The sequence below is a fragment of the Aspergillus fumigatus genome, chromosome 1, assembly GCF_000002655.1.
Source record: "Aspergillus fumigatus Af293 chromosome 1, whole genome shotgun sequence".
NCBI lineage: Eukaryota > Fungi > Ascomycota > Eurotiomycetes > Eurotiales > Aspergillaceae > Aspergillus > Aspergillus fumigatus.
Window position 1 is genome coordinate 49,482 of NC_007194.1, and position 20,726 is coordinate 70,207.

General features: G+C 49.3%; 3 protein-coding genes across 3 annotated transcripts; all 3 read right to left on the bottom strand.

The window, feature by feature from the left end:
• Positions 1-6,294: 6,294 nt before the first annotated feature.
• AFUA_1G00230 (uncharacterized protein) lies at positions 6,295-8,574 on the bottom strand (the record flags this gene model as incomplete). Its single annotated transcript, XM_744682.1, has 1 exon — positions 6,295-8,574. One exon carries the CDS (start codon positions 8,572-8,574, stop codon positions 6,295-6,297), a length of 2,280 nt encoding a protein of 759 aa, XP_749775.1.
• A 1,315-nt stretch (positions 8,575-9,889) lies between these two features.
• AFUA_1G00240 (uncharacterized protein) lies at positions 9,890-10,271 on the bottom strand (the record flags this gene model as incomplete). Its single annotated transcript, XM_077803759.1, has 2 exons — positions 9,890-9,932; positions 10,018-10,271. 2 exons carry the CDS (start codon positions 10,269-10,271, stop codon positions 9,890-9,892), a joined length of 297 nt encoding a protein of 98 aa, XP_077659932.1.
• A 1,156-nt stretch (positions 10,272-11,427) lies between these two features.
• Positions 11,428-13,765, bottom strand: AFUA_1G00250 (putative serine-rich protein; the record flags this gene model as incomplete). Its single annotated transcript, XM_744684.2, has 2 exons — positions 11,428-11,614; positions 11,673-13,765. The coding sequence occupies 2 exons, from the start codon at positions 13,763-13,765 to the stop codon at positions 11,428-11,430; spliced, it is 2,280 nt and encodes a 759-aa protein (XP_749777.2).
• Between the last annotated feature and the right edge of the window lie 6,961 nt (positions 13,766-20,726).

Sequence of the window (20,726 nt, forward strand, 5' to 3'; positions counted from 1 at the left end):
GTAGATAACCTGATTAATTAGCGTGGCAAACCACTGGGGTTCTTATCTTCTGCCATACCACAGGAGGGTTCGGGATGTTGAAAATCGTTGTTTAGGGCTTGGCGGGGAAAGGCGTTGGTTTTGATGTTCAGTGGGAGAGTGAGAATGTAGTGAAGAGACTTTCATTGCGTTTCTTTCCCGTGGAAAACCATGATCTAAATATCTTGGTTTTGACTGTACTTTTGACTGTTAATGTGCATCCCATTAGCTTGCGGTGGTGCGGCTGACGCTCGTTAACGCACAGGGACCCTTCCATTTCCAAGCAGCCAATCAACCACGGAGAACCTCTTCTGGTCAGTCACTTACATATGATGGCGGATTTTGGTGACCAGGCGCTAACTTCGCATGCGTGATTGGGCCGTAACTCTCGTTACCTTTTGCCTGGTGCGCTTATCCTAGCCGTTGTTTTTGGTGTGCTCCTCCCACCAATCATAAGTTACCGCAAATACGAAAGAGCCTTTTGGACCATTCAAATATTGAGATCTCTGGTCTCTCGCGATCATCGCAGTTCCCACGGACATCTATTTGACCTGAGGTCGCTGTGCGCGATGCTGTCGACAGGACTCGTTTCTTTTTTTTTTCTGAGTGGTTGTCACGCTTTTTCTGGTTGGTTGCTGTGCACTGGCACAGGAGGAAGCCCGTCTGACCTGTCGCGGACAAAAGATCCGATATTCCTCGCTAGTACAGACCTCACAGGTATCCTGATTTCGTTTTATCTTTATGTCCCCGCAAGTGTCTCTGCTGCGGTGCAAGGGTGGCCATCAAAAAGTGCCGGAGCGTGCGGATACAAGTCTGATGTAATCCCCAAAACCACAGCTGCACCATTACAGCGGGTGTGAATGGCAGAAATATTGCTGACCAATCAATTTCTAAGAGTTCAACAGCACATATGTTCTTGGGGCAAGCTGTATCTGATTGGCCGGGGCGTGCTGGTCCAATTTCCGACCCCGTCGTTCCCACGATGACTATCTGCTCCAGAAGGCGGAGACTCAGACTCTTCGCCAACAGAGATGGTCCATTGCTGAGATGTTTTAAGGTCTGGATATAATCGAGTTCGGATATATGCTACAGACCCTCCGGAGATGGCGAAAGGCGCCTATGGCTTACAATCCCCCGATAGGCCCACGACTCTCACGGTAGAGAAGTGTCGGGATCTAGGCGCGCAACATGGCCTCCTTGTATGTCAATTATATCACATGCTTCGGATTTTGGTGGGCTTCATTTCAGCAGGTTTCTCTCAAGATCCGCGCTTGCCTCCGTGCATGAGGTCAACGTCACATTGTCTCATGGAGCACCAGGCCTTTACTGCCATTAGCGTCATCAAGCAGTATCGGGAAGGAGCCACACTAATGATTCCCATCAAGGTAACAAGTGCGTTCGCGGAGGCCGTCGCATGACGGCCCTCGTCCGCTCAATGGAATGGACCTATCTTCGCTGATTAAGAAGACACTGCAGGCGGATACCTTCGAAGGCCAAGTGACTGAGAACCCTGTCTCTGGCGAATAGGGGCTGGAACCGGCATCATTGCCAGGAGCGTGCATTGACTACGCAGTACGCGGCGCCATTGACAGATCAAACAATAGAAATATTCTGTTCTCTGGATCTACGCTAGCCGTACATTACTCTATGGAGAAAAATATCATGTCCAAAAACTGAGGCTACTAATTATCCACTTGTTTACAAGTGGGGCCAGTTCGGTAACCTCCCCAAGGCGGCTGAACTTTCTTTGATCATCAAAAAGCACGGATCACCCATAACGATACTATGTGTGTCTTAGTCCCACCGAGAGCTGGTCTGTTCTCCACTTAGCGACAAGCACATGGGTTAGAAAAGGATCGTATTTACCATTGTACAACCGACCCGAGTCGGCCATGAGCCTAGACCATTGCAACGCGGCATTTATGACTGCTGGGTATTTGTCATGTAACAGGGGAGGGATTCGATACACCTCTAGAATTGCCGGAGTAGAGCAAGAAGGACTAGAAACTTGTGAGCCTACAACTATTGAACGATCGTCTTTGCCCGAAGCTGTACCTACTCGGATCACTGCTATATTAAATAATGATCTAAATCCAGAAACTAGAGAGCCGCCAGTGTTCTCTGGACCCGCACAAACTTGGGATGAACCTGGTCCTAGTGGAAGACCTACGAAGCGTCGACGGACATTGCCGAATTATTCGACACATCATGGAATATCTCACAGGGAGCATATTCGCGGTCAGTTGAATGGTAAGAAGATCAACGATAGTTCTACCCCGGCCGGCTCTAATCTCTCTATTTCCAGATGCACAAGTTAGCGATTTGATCCATGTACCTGATTCTTGCTTCATTGGCAGAGAATGCGCGTTTTTATCAGATCGTCCGACTCATAGTGAAATGAGTCCTCAGTCTGGGTCTTTGATCCCCAGCGTCCCAGAGAACAATACGAATTTTCCGACGAGCTTCTCTCTATGCCAGCCATATCTTCAACAGTCGCCCGCACAGTATGACTCTCAAACAACCTGTCCCCAGTCGCTAGTGACAGCGACGGATTTCTTCGATGAGACTTTCTCCCATACTGACCCAGGCACCCTCAATGCCACTGTTCTGGCGACTGACTTCTTCGACAACTCATTTGGTCTCTAAGATCATGAGAATCTCAGCAGAGGCAACAATGCACAACCACTAATGACAACGACTGCCCTGGGAATTCTTTTCGCACAACCCACAAGCTCGAGGGCAGATCCTCTATCATTAGTAGCTGCAACCGACTTCTTTGACAGCTCGTTTGGCCTCCAACACCTGTTAGATCTCGACGGAGACCGCAACCCATATCCGTTGGCGGTGAATTTCCCCGGGAATTCCTCAGGGTGAACGGATCATTTTCTAAGGGACTCAGACTCTCTTTTCTGTCATTAGCGGCTGCGACGAGCCTCCGGTTTCATGGTGGCCGTCCAGTAACATTAATAGCTCAGAAGTTATATTCATCTTTTCGAACGGGTACATGTATGTAACGGGAACAATGCCAATTCAATCGAATATAGCCTGTACTGGAAATAATACAGACCAGCTAGCTAATGCTCATTGACTTCGTCTTTAACGTAGGCTAGGAAAAGGAAGGTGCATCTATGTCTTCGTTCTCCACCGGAATATACAAGATGATGTCTTCCAGGAACAACAATTATGTTTCCCACGTCCCATCTGCTGACAAGGACAGACCGCCCTTCTGGTGCTTCTCCCACTGCTAGAGTAGTGTTTTTCTCCAGGCCGAATAATGGTATGCAGACGGCGAATAAACACCCGTCCAGTGTGAAATCGCCGTCTTCCAATAAAAAACGCGAGGTCTGTTCCGCAGTTTGACTTTGAGCGGCTGTGAATGATCACGAAGAAGGGAGCGATATTCGGAATTTGGGTCCAATATCTTTCAATCTTAGCATAATTTTCAATTCATTTGGCTGTTGCAGCTCACCTTCGGGAGGTAATTCTTACTAAATTCCGGCGTTATTGCTGTGTCACTAGTCAAAGTCGGCAATGCCAGAATATTCGAGGTCCTCATCCGTACAGGATCCTCCGCACGTACTTGTTCTGAGGCATCCCTTGTATGTTTTGAAATGAGAGGTCCGGTATAATGTAGCTGAAAAGCTGATCTGGGCTCGATACGGACATGTTTAACTTCCGAGATCATTCGATTCGTATGATGCTTTTCTAGAAGTCGCTGTTTAGCAGGCGGTGAGTAACCCGGCAGAAAAAGCAACCCCACCATTGTGTTTAGAAGAACAGATGAGGAAGCTGCGTCAGTCAGGTTATATTGTGCAACTTTGTTTGAGCCCAAAGACTAGTTGAAATGAGGGGCAGCAGCAATTTGCTGCCCAACCATCCGTGGTCGCGCAACTTAGCTATCTTACCTTCGGTCGAACGTCTGCGAACAAAGCAATCGCTTGGATGGTTGAGGCGGCGAAAGGAAAAACGATTAGCCGTGGCACAAGGAGTGCATAAAGAAAAGAAGCTCACGTGGTTTACGTTTGATCTTCCTGGTTATCGGATTGCTCACCATTCCGATCATAAGGCTACAGTCCCACCTGAGCGGATTCAACCGACTGATATCCGATGAAGTGCTAGCGACGAAGACCGCGTAGCGGTATCTGCAAGGGAAATGTCAACGCGAGTGAAAATGTACTGTGTAATCACAGAACTCAATTCAACTGTCCGCTCCAAGAATTCAACAACAAGTCAACAACAATCTCAAACGTCGAGCGTGGGCAGAAGTTAAGTGACTATAGCCACCCCATCATCAATTGTTTCACCGGCAAGTAGGTCATCCCGAGTAGACTTCAGCCTTCCAATGGCTGGCCTTGACATCCAGCAGGACTACGCCGCAAGCGAAGAGCATCCTCTAAGATTTTACCCTACTACAGAAAACGATCGGTATAGCTGTGAGTTCTCAGTGACAACCTGAGAACATTCGAGGACAATGGATCCCGATTCAGCTAGATGAAGTTCGGAAATCGGACGATACGATGATACTGGCTTGGTCAAAGCTAACTTCCGAGACTGTTTCACCCAGGAGAATGGGGGTGCGCAATTCAAAAAGCTCCGCTCGCTGAACGGCGACAAACGATTCGGGTCCATGGCAGTGTGCAATGGGGAGGCAACTTTTAAGGTCACACCGAATCCAGTCTCACTAATAGCAGGGAATCTTACGACGAGGACCATGGATCTCCTTGAGAAATGAGGAGATGAGGTTATGATTACTGAAGAGGAGGTCAAGGCTGCAGCAGGAAATGAGACCGTGCTGGCTCTTCTGGAAACCCCCCAATATGGCATACGAATCACGGCCAAGGATGAACATATTTGGATACGGAAACTCCAGAGTACCGGATACACAGGAAATCGCCAATCTTCTGTTGGATGAGAGCACGACTCCCCTTGGATATACTTCCAACCGGCTGAGATAATCAGGCATACGTCCTTCGGCACTTAGTGGGGCGGAAGGGGACGAGGAAAGGCTACAGGGTAGTTGAGACGCTCCAGGCAAAGCGTAGCATGGATAGACATTGTTCACAGTCGTATCTATTGCATACAACTTTATATCTCAGTTTGAGTTTGACCGTAAAAGTAAACCTCTGGGGGAGATCCCTGCTATCGTTACTGTAGCCATCTCACGTGCATGAGGCGACTCAGCGACCTATTCAACGAGCTCATACCGCATAGCCATTCTCTGCCTTTTAGACTTTGATGAATGCGGCTTCCGTCCCGAGGATTTCCGTTTCCGAGTGACCTGTGCATGACCGAAATCGATGAACATGACACGTTGCATCTCCTCGTTCCACAATCCTTGAAGAAGGAGTACTCATCTCTCTTCAAGGACTTTCCACCCCATGACACCAAGGAAATATGCAAGATGGCACGGGTCGGCAAATAATGTATATTCCGCCGCAGGTAGATATCTCCGAGATATACAAGGACAGCGTACCCTTGCAGAGCTTTAAGAGCTTGGTAAATTCTGGCTTCGTAATTGGAAGTATACTCAGTTCCTTTGCCGACAAATGTATAGCCATAAGCATCTAGGGTAATGGTAGAAAGAGAGCCATGCAGTCCTTCAGTCCCCATAGGTAATAGTCGGCAACAGTGATCAGGATCACGGTTCAGTTGTTCGCTTACAAGCTTGACCAAGTCTGATCGCGAAAGTGGATGTCGACCGTTCGACGAAAGTTTCTGGTGCGAGGACAGATTCGGACACTCGGGATCAAATTCGCGTTTATGAGAGAGACCTTGGAGGCATGCTTGTGTACAATACTCTTTGTTTGGAGGGCAACTCTGACCGGAACCCTTGGGACTACTTTGAGGATTCAACGTTCACTGTCGTTTTCTCCTCTGCACAGGAATAAGGTCGAGCACTGCGGGAAGTAGACAATGAACTGAATTCTTCAAGATGCTTCAGCCCTAGCACTTGCCCTTGTAAGCGCAGACTGAACTACTCCTCAATTTCACCCCAGGCGAGCCTTCTTAGCCATCAATATTTGTAGGATATCGTCTTTAGCGGCGAAATGAGGTCGAGCACTACGGCAGTCGGCAATGAACTGGATGCTTCAAGCGCATCAGATCTTGCCCTCGCTCTTGGTTGAGGACCACTTGCTCTCCATGTCCGTCTCCAAAGCAGTGCATGACGGCCTCTTTCATTCTTCGTTAAGAAGTACCCGAACGCTATGAGTGCCATCTTTTCTAAGGAACCGCCGATCTCCGCTGTCCCAAAATTCCGGCTCCAACGGCCTTTACTCACGCCACACGCAATCTTTTAGATTCACGTTCTTCAGGTTCACACCGCAATCGTTTGAGAGAACCAGGCCGCTTGTGCATCGGCCGAGGGTCCAATGTGCAGCGGTGGAAGTCGATGATTAACGCTCGTTTAAGCTCGGCATTCCAGAGAATGTTTTCCGGGCGAAGGTCCTGGTGGGAAACGCCCAAAGAACGGATTTCCCTTACTGACCGAGAGATCGCACGTTGAATGGTCTTGTCAAGGGTTATATGCTCCACGCTCTCGCCACCCCAGCCCATAAGGAGCATATGACGAATTTCTCCTGCAGCGTGGAGGAAGTAGACCTGGGCCAAATTGATAGCTCCGAGAAAGACTGGGACTGCCGAACCTTGGGCCCGCTGGAGGACACGGTAAACCTCTGCTTCGCGCGACACCTTCTTCCAGCGTTTCGAAGTCGTCCCTTTCCCGACAATAGTGTACCCGAATGTGGCACAAGTAATCTTGAATGGTGCACCGTAGGACCCACAATGGCCTATTGGAGTGCAGTTATGATCGAGATCTTGATCAAGCTGCGCCTTGAGTTTCTTCACTAGGTCTTCTGCGCTGATCAGGTGGCGGACGTCACTTCCGCCGAGTGTATGCAGCTTCGTGTTCGGACAGTCAGCGTCAAGCGTGCCGGCTTGCTGTAGCCCTAGAAGGCACTTTTGTGTGCAATATTGAGCAACATGTGGACGAGATTGTCCGCTTTGGTACCTTTGCGAATCTGTTCGGGGTGCGGAGCGTTGGGTTGAAGGGGACGATGTAACCTGGCTAAATCCCCGCTTCCGTCCAGCAGATGCGGCAGGGTCTACCTCGGAATCCGAAGAATCCTCTTGGTGGTGCTGGTCGGATGAAGGCGCGCAGCCAGAGGCTGCTCGTGTGGTCACTCGACGGCCTTTGGTGACAGGAGACCCCGCTGGAGACGATGAAGGTACGTACTCAGAGGTAGTCTGCTCAGGAGTAGTATATTCGGAGCCAGCATAGTCCACGCTGGCGTCCTGTGGTAATTCCGCTGCTGGAATCTGGGAGCGCTCACTATCGAAACTCGTGTGCCAAATCGGTAGCCTTGCTTTGGCGGCATTTCGCCAGGCCTGATCACGAAGAGGAGTGCGAAAACTCATCAGACAGAGACATAGAGTCCTCTCAATTCGAGTCATGGGAGCCCGGAGTCTTCCGACACCCTCTGTTCTGTACATACTGGGGTCACCAAGGTCGTAGTAGAGGGTAGTTGGGTCGTCGTAGGGCACCCAGAGCTGCACATCCATCAGGCCGTTCGTTAGGTATGAATACTCGAGCCCTTCTTGAATCATCACGTGGAATTCTTGGACAATCGCGGATCCGACCAGCCGCGCGGCGTTATATCTTGATTTCTCCGGCTCTTCCGTCGGGACAGTATCCGGTTCTACGATTTCGTGCCAAAAATCGATCGGCCGGAGTCCTTCACGCAGGACCGCCACGGATAGCTTATGGGGTGGTTTGTATTCGACCGTAGTGAGCAAGGTGCTCGTGGCCCCGTCGACTCGATGGATGCAAAATTGATCCGGCTTCGAAGGTTTTGTGGTTGATGGCTGGCTAGCATCGGTTTCATCATCTTCGTCCAGAGCATTGGCGTGATTATCGAACCACACTCCGCTGCCTAACCGGAACTCCTCGCGAGCATCCGGTATTTTACATAACTCAGTGACGATATCATGCACATGATCTTCAACGGCGAGTCGCTCATAGGTCTCTAAATCCTGTTCGCTGCTAATGGGTCGACGCGCGAATCGTCGGCCATGGTCTTCCAACGCAACAAGCGGCGTGAATAACTGTTGTGCATCCTCTTCTGTCGGTTGAAGGTAGCGGCAAACAGACTCATAAATTTCCCGTTGTCTAGCTTCACGTTCGGTCCACGGAAGCAGTCGTATAGGGCAGTATTTTCCGGTGGGAGAAGGGATTTTGCCTGTCGTTGAGCGTGACGGTGTTTGAGCTCGTAGGGGCCGCCAAAGGAGATCGTGGCAATGACGGATGAACTCTGAAAAAGTCGTCGGTCGGTTGCGCTCCCTCTCTTGCCACTCCCGTTCCTCTGCCTGTCTTTGGCGTTCCTCTGCCTGTCTTTGGCGTTCCTCTGCCTGTCTTTGGCGTTCCTCTGCCAGCCTCCTCTCCTCATCTGCCTGCTTCTCCCTTTCCTCTGCCTGCCTTTGGCGTTCCTCTGCCCATTTCCTTTCCTCCTCCGCCTTGAGGAATAGTTCCTTGTAGTCAGGCGAGCTGCTTCCACTCATCGTGGCCGAGGGAAAGGGTGAGAAGCCCCATGGCGACTTTGTCCATACTGTCCCTGTTTATCGATTGTCAGGAGCGGCATTTCGGTAAAAGTATTTATCCGCCGAATGCGGACTCGCTGATGAGGCTCCGTCCCCTCCTGGGGGACTTGTGGACCGAGGTTTCCCATGGTTTAAAATCCTGTCGTGTACACTATGACTTCTATGTCGTGTCCGTCTGTCAAGCTGCCCTTTGGGCAGAAAATTGTCAGATAGTACGACCATCACACGTCCCCATTCATGTCAGTAGCGTTAGTAAAAGCACATTCAAGCTAAAGATAAATACTGATTCAAAGATACCTAGATCTATTGGCGTGTTCCATTTTATCTGCTGAGCGCCTTCTCTAGATTCAAACTCCGATACATACACAAGCTGCTATGCTTCTTCTGTCCATCCCAACTTGTTCTTCCTCCCCTTCTTCCTCCTCCTCCCCCTCCTCAATGCGCCCACCTGTAGTCTACACTCACCCGGTCCGAGGCCCATCGTCTCATTCATCCTAAAAGGGCGGCCTCCTCTTATCTGGTCGGAAATTGCGGCTTGCGCCCTGTTTTAGTCCCCTCCATTTGCTGATAGTCGCATCAGAGTCCACCAAATGTCAGAGTTAGGGAATGGCTGCCAATTCGTACCATCTTGCTCAAGTATATCCCGCGACTGAAGCAATGAAGTGGCGGCTTTAGTGCCCATTAGTTTCTGCTCAGTCCCTTGGGAAAGCACTCGTGACGAAGGCTTGGCACAAACTCTGATGCCATAGACGCTGTATGCAGAGGTACATGCATCATTTCGTTGAGTGTTCCGTTTGGAATCAACCTTTGATTCGACCAGCCCATATTATTCCGGTCGACTTAATTTTCGTCACGATTGGGTGTTGAACATGAGACAAATTATCCCACAAATGAAATCTACAAGTGGAGTGTAGTTCGCAGCTTATCTGATGGATGGATATGGTAGGAGCGGTAGCTCCACAGCGTCAAAACATTGCATACCTAATTGGTACGTTAGAAGGACTTGTATCTTATCACCTGGAGTCCTCCAGTATCAGGCCCCCCTGGGTCTTAAAAACAGAGAAGGGCACAATGGCTTTCTTTAAAACTTGGAAAGAGCTATCAATCAGACCTGATAATGGAGGACACGCTGGAAATGAAATCCTCTATAGCCATCTCCTCGTTGTCCATGAGGACCTTCAAATGGTCGACTTTACCCTTGATCTCTCATACGCTGCCAGGTCCTTCAACTTAGCAGCTACAAAATTTTCGACGTCCTCTGTGTGCTCATGGTAGTTCATGCGCTCATCCCACCACTGCGCACCCTTGTGCTTTCGCAGCTGCATATAAGGTCAGGTCAGCATGTCAAAAGAGCCACTGGAAAGAAGCATGTGGAGCCACATTGCGCCTGTGTCTCTAGACCACCTGACCAACTCCGAAAGTTCTTTGGGGCCATTTTCTGCCATTCCTATCTCTTCCTCCTCCTCAAGTACATGTATGCAAGTCTCGAGACATTTGAAATAGCGATCTCTAGCCTTTGGGGCCTCGCCCTCTTCGACGTCCCACTCGTCGTTCAGGGCGGTCAAGGAGAAGCCACCAGGGAGCAGACCCAAATAATTGAGCTGGTCCGGCGAGACCCACTCGATGTCCACTACTCGATAGAACGCCCATAACAGCATCGGAAGTCAGGATGATCGAGGCTTTTCGAGCGTGTCAACCCATCCCAGCGGCAGACCTAAGATGGCAGAGACCATGAACTGGGAACGACTTTATCCGTTATGCTTCTTTGTCATCATGTCGTCGCAACTTCATCACAATCCTTCATGATCTCATTCCACTGCATTCGACTCCACCACTCCGGCCTTTTGACTGCGTCCACAAAATGTTTCATTGCAAGCACCATCTGCGCCGACCAACGCTCCTTACTAACCTTCCCAATACCAGCAGCAAGGGGTGCCATCAAGAGACGAGTGAGTTTCTTTTCAGAAGCCCGATTATGCCCCTCAACCTTACATAACAAACTCCAGACACTCTCATAGACAACCTCCCGGTCCCAGACGACATTCATCGGCTCCCGCATAGTTGAACAGACAGCCAGCCAGGCACAGCGCCGTGAATTCTGCTCCAGTGGGATAGGAAACTGCACAAGCGTGCATGTCCCCCTCCCCACCGGTGGGGGTCCCGAATCCTCGCCATTTCTCGTATAGCTCCAGCTGCACTGCGCGCATTAAGGCTTCGTAGTCATCGCGTGGGCTAAAAGCTAATGAGATGACGTCGTCGAAGCCCCCATCTAGACGGCCGTACGAGTTTGCAGGTGAGACAATCAGTTCGAAGATTACTGAGGGTCAAGCCGGTTCAGGCGCGAGTTGATCGGGGTGATCGTGAGCTTTGATGGCAACTCGGGCCAGTGCTGTTGCTGCGCTGTTTGGAAGGCGGTGACGAAGTCTGCGTCGTGGCAGAGCAGGATGATTTCCGGGATGTTGGCAATCATTGTTGTCTCCTTGATCTACTTCGTTCGCAACAAGATCCGCTTATGATGGGCTGGCAGATGGTTATGTAGCATTATTCATGTTGCTCAAGAAATACTACGATCTGCGGGCTAATAGGTATGTAGTAAACAAGGCAATGAAAGGACATAATCTCAAGATCCGTCCTCAGAGTACAGGGAGAAATAGGAACGGTTTGGATCTCGCGGTGTCAGTTTCTGCGTCTCTGCGTGAGCGATCATTATCGTTCTCCGGTTCTTACACCAGCGGCGGGCCCAGCCGAATACAATTAAGAATACGCAGAGTGCACCGGAAACTACGCCCACAGATATGAAAACACTTGACTTATTCACACTGAGCGATTGTGATGCCTGATATACAGCATCTGAGTCCCCACCAGTCGGCCGAGCGGTACGAGTACCAGCATTGGACAGTGATTCGTGACTCTGTACTTGAGTGGAAGTGACTGATTGAAGGTCTCTAGGGTGGCTGTGTTCCCATGATAGTGCGGCTGGCAATCCCCCGGAATCAACAGACTGTACCATGGTAGCAATTGTTAGTTTGTTGTATGTCGTGGTCAGTTTGGTAACTGACGTAGAGTCAGATCGCGTTGGGATAGGTTTTGTCAAGGCATGCAGATGCATTGATAGCGACGACGGAGGGGATAGATTGGCTATACTGTTATGCGATGATGGACTCAGAAGGACAGTTACCCGGAAGTCCTCATACTCTGCAGATTGAGATGGTTGGGTTGGCTGAGTCGGCACAATGGGGTGGTCGTTCTGTATATGCGTAGTATTCCCTGTAGGGTGGCCGCCGGTGAGCCGTCCTCCTCGGTCTAGGCGGGATGGCCGGCTAACTGTTGCCAGCTGAAGGGATATAGCTTCGCTGTTTTCTTCATTTAAATGCTTAACTGTAGTCACGACGAAGTTTTCAAAGGTAGTACTCGAGTGGCTTAGCGTAGCAACTGAGGATTCTTCTCCCACTGAGGCACTGATACTAGCACCGCTCGTGGCAGTACCTTTAGGAGTCTGACCATTTTCGGCTCCGCCTTCCCGGCTTAAGGAGCGGTTCGCTGACTCAAAGAGCTCGGAGATATTATCAGGCGAGGTGCCCATTGTAACCAACTGCACAGAGATTCCTGGCGTCCAAGATCCTGCTGCTGTGGAGACACTTGACAGCGATTTTTCTTCAAAGTCACTTGTTTCACTAAGCTTGCTCGCCATTGACGTGGGCTCATTCTCATTACCGATAGGAGCAACCACGCGATTGTTTTCCAGCTTGCTGGTGGTAGTCAGCTGGCTATCCACGAGCGAAGGGATTTCGCTTCGGACAATATCCGTTGTAGAAATTATCGGTTCATCATCTGAGGTCGGAGGTGCAGAACTTCGGCTTGGCTGTCCTTGAGACAGTGTGCTGCCACCGAGAGTTCCATGAGCACTACTGGCCGGACTTCGGTAGTATGCGCTAGATAAGCCCGTCGTGCTACCCATTTCGCTGGTTGGGCTGATTCGGCTTGCAACGGATGTCCCATCAAGTGATTGATGAGCCGATCCATCGCTTACAGTATCTGCAATGGAAGAGGTTCTTGTTCTCGTAGCGGCCACGCTTTCATCGCGAGTGGAAAACGTAATCTCACCAGTATTCCAGCCACCGAGCGTCGTGGTCGAGGATAGCTCCCGGGAGAAACCACTCCTACTGGAACCGCTCGCAGTGCCTTCCTGAGAAACAGAACCGCTTGCTGTCTCGTCGACACCCCGACTGGGAGTCCCACTGGACATCTTCCTTGTCCCAGGTTGTGAGGCGTTGATTCTAGGAGCGCTCATTGTAATTGGCTGCTCAGTAATTCTCTGCGCGGAAGATTCCGCTCTCATGGAAGACACAGCCATGGAGCTGGGTAGCTCAAAGTCGTCACTTCTCTCATCAGGCCTGCTCGCTGCCAGTGTGGATAAATTCACGCTATCCACAGTAAGAGAACCGAGACCAGTGCTGCCCATCTCACTGGTTTTAGCATACTGACTCTCCACATGTGAAACGCTCTCCTGAGCAGTCGGGGTTACCGAGATTATCAGTTCGCTATTTAACTGGGAATTCTCAGTATCTAGGCTTGATTGCCCCAGGGACAGCGTGCTATCCACTACAATTTCGGAGGCAGTACTGGCCGAGCTTGAGTAGTATGCGCTAGGTAAATACGTCGTAAGACTCATTTCATCATTCCGACTGATTCGACTGGCAGCGGATGTCATATCAAGGGATTGACGAGACAGCTCCTGATTCGCGGCATCTGTAACGGAGAAAGGCCTGTTGCTCAGAGCGGTCGCACTTGTATCGAGAGTCTCATTAGTCATGATATCCGTTCTTTGAGAGTGGCTTCGCGACATGGTCGGCGGCGTGGATGTCGCATGGGGGCTAGAAGGCGAAATAGGTATCTGCACAGAACGTATTTCTGTGAATGGGCTCTCCATGATAGCACGTCTTGAAGTCGTTGGCGAGTCTACGGTGAACGTAGAGGCGGGATAATTATCTTGTGAGTGTACAGTGGTCGGCCGCGTAATGCCAGGTATTCTGGGAGAAGGTAATGCGAAAGCAGCATTGTCCTCCAGAGTCATCGAAGGACCCGGTATAGAGCTACTAGCAAAGGCGTGTGTGCTAATACTCACGCTTCCTGAAAAGAGGTCAGTGGCCATAACCGCGATTGCACCTATAGAAATGCTGTTTCTTCATAGTTCAAGCGACATCGCTGCGAAGAGCGATATAAAAAGGAACAGCTACCGTGCTAGCTCTCTGCTCATTTGTCTGATAAAAACAGTGCGACCCTGTAAATTATTACACCTCACAAACCATAGCTATACTATGAATGATTGTTTGATATATCAGCTGCATTGTTTGGGCCTATACCTGTTCTACGAACCCTGACTGGTGCCCAATAGGAATCGTCGGTGCCCATGGAACCAGTTGAACAAGGATGAAAGTGCTTCGAACTACCATGGCCAACGCAACCAGCTATGTTCAACAAACATGTAAGACCACCGACCTTGGCACAACGATAAGCTCGCGTGATTGATAATAACACCCCTAAGCCCTTACTTAAATCGGGTTGCCAGTTCCGTGCATGCCCCTTGCGCGATGTAACTGCGGCAAGCGATGGCAGTAATACAACCCCAAAAGGGCAAAACAAATGGTGCACCAATCGTATAAGGACGAATATCAGGGGCTTCTCGTTATAGAATGTTGTCTACTTCCAAAAATTGTCCTGATCACACATCCGTCAAACTCTCGGAACGGTAGCGGTTAAGTGTGCCGTGCAAGACTCCAAACAATATCTTCTGGGCTGGTATATGCCCTACAGCGAATAAATGTCGGATATCATAGCGCCCTCTTGTCACTAGTTCCACTCAGTAACTGTAGTGGATGGATCATTGACAGAAGTGGAAGTCGGTTGAACGCATCTGGCTTCCATCCCGGCAAGGGGTTTATGGATTGTCTTCTGCCTCCAACACCGTGTAGGTAGTGGATGATGCTTGGATGAGAACGATAAGAAGTCTATCAGTGCAAGTGTCCGTCCGAATATCGAATACTTGTGTTGCACAAGGCCAACAACACCATGTATCCTATCAAATTGCGAAGACGACAAAAAGTGCCAACGGAGACTATACATGCGTAAGGCGTCGTATAAATTGGTACTAGCACCTATATTTTGACGCCTAGCTTGTGCAGGCCTCCTAGAGCGGTCCTGTTTAAGACGAGATGCGTACAAGTACGGTACTGTACTGTACTTCATCCCAGCCCGCCCAAAGAAATGATCTTCCAGAGGTTGACTGCTAAGCTTTCCAGTTGCGCTGTCCGGCTGTCTTAGTTCATCCAATCGGCCACGGGTGAAATACCTTCTGGACTGCCTTCTTCAATCCTCCGATTCTCCTCAGAGCGTAGAACTTCAGATAGTAGCGCTGTGAACTGCGTGTCGGAAGGCGGCGTAAGAGTGCTATGGGTGATAGACTCCACGTTGTCGGCGAGAGTGTGGTTCTCTAACCGTTTCAGGGTGTCTTTTATGCTATCGGTTTGAATGTGACCTTCCCACCAGCCTTTTTCACCAGTTCTTCGTCCCAGAAATGTCTCTGCCACGTTGTCGAACATTTGACAAACCCTCCTAACGTCTGGGAAGCATGCAGCGATGAACGTAGCAAGGGCATGAACGGTGTTGCTGGAGGCTCCGTTTCTTGTCTCATGGATTAGCTCTTCTCTGGGGTAACCTTGTAGAAACATACATCAATCTGTCTATTTTTGTACCACACGTGACTAAGACCCCTGGGCCAAAGTAGCGGGCCAATTCACACCATCTCTTTCCAGTCTTTCTGTCCTTCAAGAAAGTGCGGCGGTACTGGTCTTTGCTGTTCTCATCCATTCCCATCCAACTGGCGATCGACTTCCCAAGGAGTGTATCAATTGCGCGAGTATTCTTGCGAACGCCAACTGCGCTCCGTGCAACCTGCCCACTCACTTCCCTGTCAGTTTCATCCTGACCCGCGCCTTGTTCGTCTGCTCTGTCAAGGCCGCGCTCTTCTCGGCTCACTTCTTCTGCCTCTATTTCTTTCTTGTGCTCGCAGAACAAAAGGTAGAGCCGGGCTCTCGCCACGCGGCGGAGCATCTTTCGGGTCTCTGGATCTGTGACTAGGTTGGCATCCTGTATGTCCCTTGACAGTTGGTGACAAGTGTCATTCCTTGCCTGAGAATGGTTTTGAGGTGGCCACAACCCGTACTCGAACCATCCTTGAAGTTGCGTTTCTGCAAAGCCTGCGAGGTCGCTTCTCAGAATGTCACTGCTTCCTTTGACAACCTCGGCGAGTTTATTCCAGGAAACACTTGATCCATCCGGGTTCTTGTAAGTTGCCATAAGGTCCAAGCTTCTATGGTATTTCTCGTCGAGCGTCTCTTTGGCACGGGACAGTTCTGGATCTACTGGCTCCTCAGAAAACAACCGATCGTCTATATCCTGTGCTGGTAGAGCATCCGGCCCACTGGGATCTCCCGCCTGACGAAATACTGGATGACTGGAGTCTGCTGTTGAAAATTCGTGGTTGGCTTGCGGCGTCACAGACACCTCGGTATTGCTGGTCGGTTCTCTCAGGTCATGGCTCGTGCCTCCATCCCCAGGAGGTGGGAAGTTAACAAACTGATCAAAAAGCTCCTGGTATGATAGTCCGTTTGGCGGAATTTCAAGCATGGCAGGGTCAATATGGGAGACCTCGGAGTCACCGCTTCCTTCAGTAAGTTCAAGCCCTACAGCAAACATTAGAATATCTGGGTACTGCAGCGTGATGTCTCAGTACACCTCTATTGAGTGTACAAGATCCGGAGCATTCCGTCCTTGACCCAGTAAAACAGTGGATGGGGGTAGTTGACTTACACCGCTGATGAAACAGCTTTCGGGGGCTTTGCATCCTAGGGTCCTGGTTTTGGTAGATTTGCAGTGACTTTAATAAGTCTTCCAGCTGCCGCCCAGTGAGAGTAGACATGCACACCGCGCCCTGTATCAGATGCTGTACGGCCTGCAAAATCACAGAAGCCCAATTAACTACATTTCCCGAACTTGAGCGGCAGAAGTCTTACTGTTCTCGTCTGGTCATCAAGTGGAGATGGAGACACAAGGGAATCGCCCACTTCCGGTACCTGAAAATCTTCAGCTTCTGCACAGCGGCGAGGAATATATGTTACGGACTGGAATGTTAATGACCAAGTATTGCTGCATCGCCTAGCACATCGGTATTCCTACCATTGGCCACCTCGGGAGCCAATTCATGACGAACAGGTCGACTGTAGAATAAATAACGTTCCGCTAGGAGCTCGCTCTAGCCAGCGCTAGGCATCGGTCTGCGACAATTTTCACTGCCATATCATATTTGCGGCCTGTTGCTTTGCAGCGTTTCTTCTCGTCAGGCGGTGGTCTTGGTACAGTATTTACAGTGTACTCGGCGGCCTTTCGTTCCGCTTGTCGAGAGAATATTGAAGACAGTTTGAAGACCGATTGTATGCCTTGAATGTCTACCTTGCCCACCGTTGGCGGGAGATGTCCTGTGCCACTGTGGCGTCTTTGTGCTGCCATATGCTTTTTTACGTTTCACTTCTCGATAACGGGGCCTCTCGCGCTGCCGGCTCCTTAAACCAAATTACTTTGCCTCCATGTTTTGCTAACCATGCGGCTTCATTCTTTGCTAACGAGTAGAGATTCACGGTATGGCTAATAACATACGACCATCGAAAATTCCATAGAACGAACACGTACATGAATACTCACCCGTTGTTTACCACTTGGGAACAGTGACTAACGTGGGACGTGACCGCGGGGGCGGTAGTAGTGGTGAGGTCCATACTTTTTTTTATATTTCCAATTTAGCATGAAGTACGGTGTTCCAGTGACAGATCTGATGAACATCCTTGGAGCTTAATTTATGTCAGTTGAGGACACTTAGATCTTCCCACACTAGGTACCGTGCGATAATAATCACTCCAATATCGCTGCAATCGAAATATAGTCCTCTCAATATTCTTAGGGTTCCTGCTTGATGCAAATGGTCACAATGGTCTCAGATCCACAAATAATGTATAAAATCATGGGCGTACTGTAATCTGCTCCACGAGGACCAACGAGCTAGTAGCCTATCATTTTGATGCATACTCGCGGATATACTCAATTGCAAAAGTGGTGCAAATTTTCTCCGACTTTCCATGAAACCATAATCACGGGGACTTGCTAAGCTTCTTGCGTAAGACATTTCCGGGAAGCTTCGGGTACCCGGTCACTTTACTAAACTGAATCCCTATCTCTCGAGTCAGCATTTCTTACTTAACTACTCAGCTAGCTAGTTCACTATCTTGCAACCATGCACACCCTAGCAAGCACTAGCCACCAAAGATCCATCCAGAGGTCACAACGATCATTAGTTTGGCTCCAACGAGGACACCAGATGCTTACCTTATCCAAAACGGTTGAGGGGGATAAGCTCCACTGCCTTGATCGAGACAGGCGGAGACGACTGCAAAGCGGTTGTGGGGTTCTCATGTAATCTCGCCTACCAAATCGGACCGATTGTTAGCATCGTGATGAGTCAATAATCACAGCCACATTAAATGGGAGTAATTGCTCTGAGCAGACGTGGCCAAATCGATTCCTCGGGTGATGTCACTTTGCTGCTAGAACGCCTCTTGGCATACGTAAACGAATTCGCGACCCCATATCTAAAGCTACGGACACGCCACATTCAGATAGCCTTGGACCAGGTTTCAAGAGTGATCCATTTGTTGCTACTGTGAGTCAAGCTGATAGTCAATACCTTTTCTGATGATTAACGTGCTTTAGCTGCCGGCCGAAGATATTTCATCCTACGATTTATTCATCTCATCAATCTGGTAAGTTCGTTTTTTATATACTGTAAAAAAAGAAAAACAGGGAAGGAGGGTGGCCGGCGGAAACGTATAGTAACACACTTTTAGCCCAGGTAATAGCTGCTAGGGGACACGGGATTCAGCGCTTGGGACCACAGTCAAAGGATGAGCCACAGCAAGAACAGATGTCCTATTATTGTGTTTTGCTCAGATAAAATGCCTTTTGAGCTACCCTCATCTCAGCCGTAGGTAGCCATCAAATGAATCATTCTTGAGCCCTGAATTCGTCATACCATGGTAGAAAATGACGAGGCCGAGTGTGTAGCTGGATCAGGATGGCCGAAAGTTTCATGCCAGGAGTCGGTCTTGTCTTCCGGCCAGATCTGATAATGAAACTCCGCAGCCCCGGTGATAGTTGGATGTAGCATCTCAATCCTTGAAACTTTGGGCCCTAGGTTTCCCTTAAGGATTGGCTCCTCGATAGTTTCGTAGTTTGATCCGCCGTATGGATTGTTCGCTCGGGGGGAGGCGGCGATAGCACAGTGACTATTCCCTTGTCTTGAGCAATATGATAGGCGTACATAGCAGATGCGCCCTTCATATACTTAGACCAGCCTTTGCTTGATTTCTTAGACCATAAGCACTGGGGATGACCATGAGCCATTAGAGGCCCCATGACTGTTGTTAAAGTCTGCATTCCATGTCTATCCGCCCAAATCTGGGCCAATTGACGGGGTATTCCACTCCACATAACCTGACGGCCGGGTTGCCACACATCGTCGGGGAACTGATCGCAGATTTGTCTTGCCTCCTGGGTGGTAAAAAAGTCAAGGAAAATTTCGAGTGTCTTTGGTGAGCACATATGGATATAATCAAGATGTCAAATTCAGAGCCATCTGGAAAAACCCTACGTGTGAAAATTCCCTTAGAGAACTGATAATATTTATACATTGGGCACGTACATCATGATGTCACCTTCATTTTGAAGGTAGAATGAATTCGTCACCTCACACCTTCTACTGTACTTCATGATTACATCTAGGTAATCATAAGATCGATGCGTCAACTCTGGAATCTCCGTGTAGACCAAGGATAAATACGGCAGAAAAGACGGTGACCTGATGACTGTCGGTCATAGAACGTCACGATCCAGAGTTTGGGATACCAAAGTACCATCCAGACGTTCGTTGCACACCAGGTTATACCTCCTCATGAAAAACCGGGAGTAGATTGGCTGTATTTGTTAGAGAATGATTAAGAAACGATCCCAGGTCGGAATCGCTCGACCCTACCTTGAAGGATGTAGGATTGGAGTTGGTATTAGAACCGGGTTTGACACTGACGCAAGTCAACGAAGTTCTAACTGCGGCATCGAGGAGTTTCCCAACGTGGATCTTCCGTGGGTGTTGAAGGCTATCCTACTGTAATATCTTCTAACTTCCTTCTGCTTCATACCATAAATTACCGGATTTATAGCTGTTCCGTAATAACTCCAAATAATGGATAGATTTCGGGTTCCGGAACGAAGAGAAGAGTATGAAAATTGATCAGTTATGCAGTCATCTGTACCTTCTGGAATGGGCAATGGGTCAAAGCTAGGTCGCTGTCTTTGGATACATTTAATTTATTTGTATGGCGTATACAGTATCAGGAATTGTGGCTCTAAGCTATTACCCACTGGGCTCCCCGCGCTCTCCTGAGTATTATGCAGCTGTTAACGCCATGCCTAGCAGTAAAGCAGGTATGTTCGGTACAAAAGTGGACTGATAAATCTTGGGCGCATCATAGGCACTGTAAATCCCCGACGGCTTACGATGAGTTTATCACAAACTGTACATATTTGAATGGCTCCACCCCGTATAGTATATTCTGCAACACTTGTCAATGCAAGCCGAATCCTCCAAGTGCCAAGCTGAGAGAGACCTGCGCTCCCAGGAGACGAGCTCACCGTGAAGTGAACTTTGTCTGTGACCAGACTTCCCACTCCTTCTTCTAGATTGTTATTTAGGAGCCGCAGAATTACAGTTTCATGATGACATAGTGTCGGAATTAGGGGGTTTCCACAGCTCGTCCCACCATTTGATTGCTGCAGTCTCTCGCTCTGACACACGCCTTAAATCTTCTTCGAGCCTATTTAGAACATCAGTTACACTTCTATAATCTGGGAGTTGTTGGGGGAGGGATGAATCAGAATAATATATAAATAAAAGATCATCAGTGGCTCTTTCTACTATCCCTTGCAACTCCTTGAGTAGGGCATATCCTGTC